Source organism: Rosa rugosa, chromosome 1, assembly GCF_958449725.1.
Source record: "Rosa rugosa chromosome 1, drRosRugo1.1, whole genome shotgun sequence".
Taxonomy (NCBI): Eukaryota; Viridiplantae; Streptophyta; class Magnoliopsida; order Rosales; family Rosaceae; genus Rosa; species Rosa rugosa.
The window spans coordinates 18,568,727-18,573,824 of record NC_084820.1 but is presented as its reverse complement, the minus strand read 5'-3'; the positions used below and the strand labels follow the sequence as shown (position 1 = coordinate 18,573,824).

At 38.9% G+C, this 5,098-nt stretch overlaps 1 protein-coding gene across 1 annotated transcript; it reads right to left on the bottom strand.

The window, feature by feature from the left end:
* Positions 1 to 1,029: 1,029 nt before the first annotated feature.
* Positions 1,030 to 3,064, bottom strand: LOC133727471 (1-aminocyclopropane-1-carboxylate synthase). The gene is made up of 3 exons (XM_062155050.1): positions 2,841 to 3,064; positions 2,444 to 2,736; positions 1,030 to 2,345 (listed from the first exon to the last, which is right to left on the bottom strand). The coding sequence occupies exons 1-3, from the start codon at positions 2,985 to 2,987 to the stop codon at positions 1,361 to 1,363; spliced, it is 1,425 nt and encodes a 474-aa protein (XP_062011034.1). The 5' UTR covers positions 2,988 to 3,064; the 3' UTR covers positions 1,030 to 1,360.
* Positions 3,065 to 5,098: the final 2,034 nt, after the last annotated feature.

Sequence of the window (5,098 nt, the reverse complement as noted above, 5' to 3'; positions counted from 1 at the left end):
TAGCTTTTATTTTTTTGATCCATTAATTGGTACCTCGGTGACCTCCTTTTAATAAAAGAAATGAATAGGCAAGATAAAAAATATAAACCTTGCATAGAACAAGATGAAGGACAATAATTATAAAGGATTGAAGTAGTTACCATTTTTTTTTCTCAGAAAGTTGAAAGAAAATGATAACACAAAAGTTTGGTTGAAAGTTAATTCTAATTTGTGGAAATTAAAAGCCGAAGACACTCTTAAAGTTTATTTTTACAATTACTCTTAAACTCTTGAAGTTTATTTTTACAATTACTTTTTCAATATTCTCGAAATGCAACATACCTAACTAGGGGTGACTCAAAAGTGTCTTGTAATATCAGACCAAAAACAAAATTGTGACTTGTAATATTATTACAAGAGATCAAGCAGACACCTGACACCTCATTGGGCCGAACCCGCGCCTCTCCGTAGAAGACAAACTTTTGAAGCACTCATATCACTCCTACCCGGCCAGAAAGTTCACAAAGTCATTTGATCATGACTTTTTTATATTTTATTATTATTATTATTTTTACCTTTCTTGCAAGTAACTCTTCCTCACCTCAGTTACGTAGTTGCTGACGAAGTGACGATTATATTCCACCTTTGAACATTCCCAAAAGGTTTCAACTTTCTTCACTTGCATTTCTCTCTTTCAATTTTTAATGAACACATGTATGGAATCTAAGTGGAACCCTAACCACACATATCGATTGCTAATTGTCTTCTGACTCTTTAGCCTCTAACGCACACAAACTCTTCCATCGATCACATCGTAAACTATAATTTATGAAAAAGTACTAGGGCAAAGAGAAGCTATTAAAAGTAGACTTTCCTACTCAGACGGCTTGAAAATTGTTAAGCTACGGCGATCGACCAACGCGTCGACACCACTACGATGGCGGCATTACTTGTGCTATTTCTATATGACAATTGGCAATTAAGCAACAGATGCAAGTTCACACTGAATTCACATGATTTGGAATAAATATATACAATGGATCTCTGAGATACAGTAGTATAACAGTGTCTTGAATTAATATTAAACATAAAACATCGTCATTAATCACAATTCCATTTGCGGTTTCGAAGACGCTAAGAAAATCTGGTGCATACCACGCATAGTGACCCATCAAACTAGTTTTACAAATGAAGCTAAAGCCACTTCAAATCCATAAGCTGGACCGAGTGCACTTTTCTACGTACATTTGAAAGAATAATAACAATAATGGCAAAAACCAGCCAAATTTTTTTTGGCTAAAACAGCAGCCAATAATGTTGTCTAAGAATGTGCTTCCTTTTAACAATTTCCGCCTTCGTGGCGGTCGAACCAGACTATCTTTCAACGACCGGGGATAGGGCTGCGGTCGTCGAAGGATAGCCGGAAAACCCACTTGGTGAGTGACCGTCTTCTCGAGTGGTTTAAACGGATGGTTTGGTGGTGTCCATTCACCTCGGGGATATTGTAATATTCTGTTACAAAGGCCTTCAAGCGTTGCAATGCCAGGTCCAGAGTATCCTCGGACATGTTAGCAAAGCACACTCGAAACCAACCGGGTTCTGTGCAATGGCACGAGGATCCGGGAGAGATATTCAGGCGGACCTCGTAGACAATCTTTTTCCAAAGCTCCATTTCGGCTTCGAAGGTGTTGGACCGGAGCAAGTGCCTCATGTCCACCCAACAGAACAAACCGGCATTGCCCTTGAGGCAGCTTATGCCGGCTTTCTGAAGCCCCGATACAAGTTTCTTTTGCCGTTGTCGGAGCCTCTTGTGGTTCTCGGAGATGTAGTTCTTGGTGAATTTCTTGTCCGATAACATGGCAGCGAGAAGGTACTGAGTTTGGGAAGAGACGAGCCCAAAACTCGACATTTTTGTTGCGGCAGACACAACCCGGTCGTCGTTGGAGTAAATAGCACCAACTCGAAAACCCGGAAGACCAAGATCCTTGGATAGGCTGTAAACCACATGAACTCGGTTCCAAACATCGGAACCATTCTCGTCACACTCTCTCTCTTTGAGAATTTCCATGACGCTGACAAAGCTTGGGGTGCTAAAAGCTGTGCCGGAGTAAATCTCGTCACTAACCAGATGAATGCCTTTGTCTTCGATGAAGCTAACGAGCATGTTGAGCTCATTTCTGGTCATTGTTGTTCCTAATGGGTTTGATGGGTTGGTGACCAAAACGCCCTTGACTCGCAAATTACGCTTCTGGGCCTCTTGGTAGGCTTCTTGTAGAGCGGTTTCAGTAATTTGGAAGCCATTAGAGCTAGTGCAGTGAATGGGTACAATCTCAACCCCGGTACGCCACTTGAGGTCTCTGTCAAATCTGGAAGAAATGAAAGTAACTAAGATCAGTAACTGTATGTTGAGTATATATAAAACTTAAATATTTTAGACGTATTGCACACAAAAACGAGTACGTACCCTGGGTAGTATGGAGTAGGAAGAAGAAATGCTTCTCCGGGCTCGGCGAGGCAAAACATAAGAGTCTCATTGGCTGAGGTTGCACCGGCGGCGAGGACCAAGTGGTTGGGATCAAAGCTCACTTTGTTTCCTCTGATTTCAGACATAAATTCCGCCAATGCCTTTTTGAATTCGGGAATGCCGTGGTAGTCTTGGAAAAGAGCAAGCTCCCCAAAAATGGATTCTCCGTTTCTCTTGAATCCGGCTGCGTCTGGATTCTTCGCCAGCCACGACTTGAGAATATCGAAGCAGAGCTGTAAAGGAAATTTAAACATGTTCGTACAACGTCAGAAATGTTCAAGAGTGTACGTACGTCAAGAAACAATAATTGGTGATTTGGCAAGAAAATATTAATTACCTGATTCTCTGCAAGTCCCATTTGAATGATCCCGTTGGTATTGCTGACCTCATGAAAAGGGTTCTTCTCATACTCCTGCCATCCTAGGAAGTAAGAGGAGTCCTGGCCATGGGAGTTACACGTAGCCTTAGTTGACAGCATGCACATTTTGCTCTGTGTATAAAGTGCAAAATATCAAAGAGAGATAGAGAGAGGGAGAGAGACCGGAGGTTTTTGTTTTGTGTTTTGGAGTGAAGATGGTGGTCTATATATAGCAAGTTGTATTATAATTATGGGATTTCCCCTTGATTTTGCTTAATATGAACTAATCTAATCAACAGGATAATAATTGCACGCGCTTTCCTTCCACCGTCCCCAAAACAAAGAAAAGATATGGAGCAGAGTCCTTTGACACTCCCCGAGTTTTACTCAAACTGAACATACACTCTTTTAGGGAGTGTTCTGCACCATCTACGAGCTCGCGTGGAATTGGAATTGTTTAATTAAGAATTGATGGGATGATTAATACTGTAATAGTGAAAAAACAAAGAAACAAAAATTAAGACTAGGGTCTAGTTTTGTTGAGAAACCCTTTACCGACAAGCAAATATCGTAGAAAATGGGCGAAGTGACCCACAAGTCCGACCCAAGACTGTGCCCCGGGTCCATATGCTGCTTGACTGTAGTAACCACAGCTAATACTGTCGGCCATTTTTCTCAACACTATTTAACCTTTTTCTTATAAGCTCTTGTGTCTTGCCTAGTTTACAACCCTATTGTGCAAACAATCTTATTATTGGAGTCAAACACTTGAAAAATCTGGTGAGAACAAGAGGCCTCTCTCTCTCTCTCTCTCTCTCTCTCTCTCTCTACGAGTAAGAACTATTGATCGAAAACATATGAAGAGTCATTCCCTCCCTCGATCTCTCCCTCTATGAGTAAGAACTATTTATCGAAAACATATGAAGAGTCATTAATTCTACTTATTACAATTTTATCTATTGAAATATATGACTTTTGAAGAAAGCAATCAATAGTTTAGCCATAAAAAAATATGATGAAACAAAATATAAATAGGTAAAGATAAAACAAATAATACCTGAAACTAATTAATGACAAAATACAAACAAGGAATATCCACCCAACTCATAATTCTAGTACTCTTAAGTGTAATAATGAAAAAAGACAAAAAATAACAAGTATAATTTGTACAAGTTTATCTTAATCTAGTATAATTATAACCTAATTCTTTACCTTTTTATCATTTGGACTAAATCCAAAGTCAAACAAAACGTTTTAAATCAAATTGTTAACTTTTGCCCTCTTATTTGATCGATTCATATATATTGCTTCTACATCAGTACGGTTGAGAATGTGTATAAAATATAACTCCCACATTGGAAAAATATAACTTTGCTTATGAGTTTATAAGGGTTTGGGTCACTTCATCCATTGCCAATTGATTTTGGATGTGAACCCCAGATTACTTTCTCATGGTATCAGAGCGGGTTACCCACGTGTTTGGTTTCAGCGATGACCACACGTGCTCACCGTCACCCAATATAACTTGTCCACGTGTGTGGCGATTTCGTGTTTGGCTTGAGAAATCGCCACACGTAGGGTTTGGGCCACTCCAACCATTGCCAATTGATTTTGAATGTTAACCCTAGATTACTTTATCAAGTACATCACCAATTGATGAAATACTTAAAATAGTGTAACAAATCTATGATCGAACTGCCGAAAATCGATCAGTTGCGGCTAGTCGTATTTGCATGACAAAAAACATTTAAATGCTGTTGCCTCTTGGCCAGTGGGGACTGGTGTTTCTTTTTCAATACATTTCTAATGAAAATGATAGAGCTACCTAAAGAAATGCAGCATAGGCTGAAAAAAATATTGAAGTGGGTGGATTAGCTAGGAAAGTATTAAAGCAAGCAATAATGACTCTTAACAACTTGTAACCCACAGTCCCGCCCTTAGTTTCTGCTACCTGATTTCTAAACCCATTAACATTGTAATTGCCTAATTGGTATAGATTATTAGTCCTAGCTGTTCCATTAAGGGATGTGATAAAGAGTTAAATAGCACTTACACATGAATTCATTACAAATATATGCAGGTAATAATAGGGACAGAGATTTTGTATATCTGATGGGACAAATTAAGTAGGTGACCGATGTGTCAGTATTATGGTGTAGCTTTCTTCAATTCAGTTTTCTTTGGCAAAAATTTTCTTAATTTGTTAACTACTTTTTGAAAGATTTGAATCAGTAAAA

Excerpts from the sequence above, each read along its gene's own strand:
- LOC133727471 (XM_062155050.1), bottom strand. The coding sequence starts at position 2,987 with ATGTGCATGCTGTCAACTAAGGCTACGTGTAACTCCCATGGCCAGGAC. Across the intron at positions 2,737-2,840 it reads TGGGACTTGCAGAGAATCAG|CTCTGCTTCGATATTCTCAA; the intron begins GTAATTAATATT and ends TTTCCTTTACAG. Across the intron at positions 2,346-2,443 it reads CCTACTCCATACTACCCAGG|ATTTGACAGAGACCTCAAGT; the intron begins GTACGTACTCGT and ends CATTTCTTCCAG.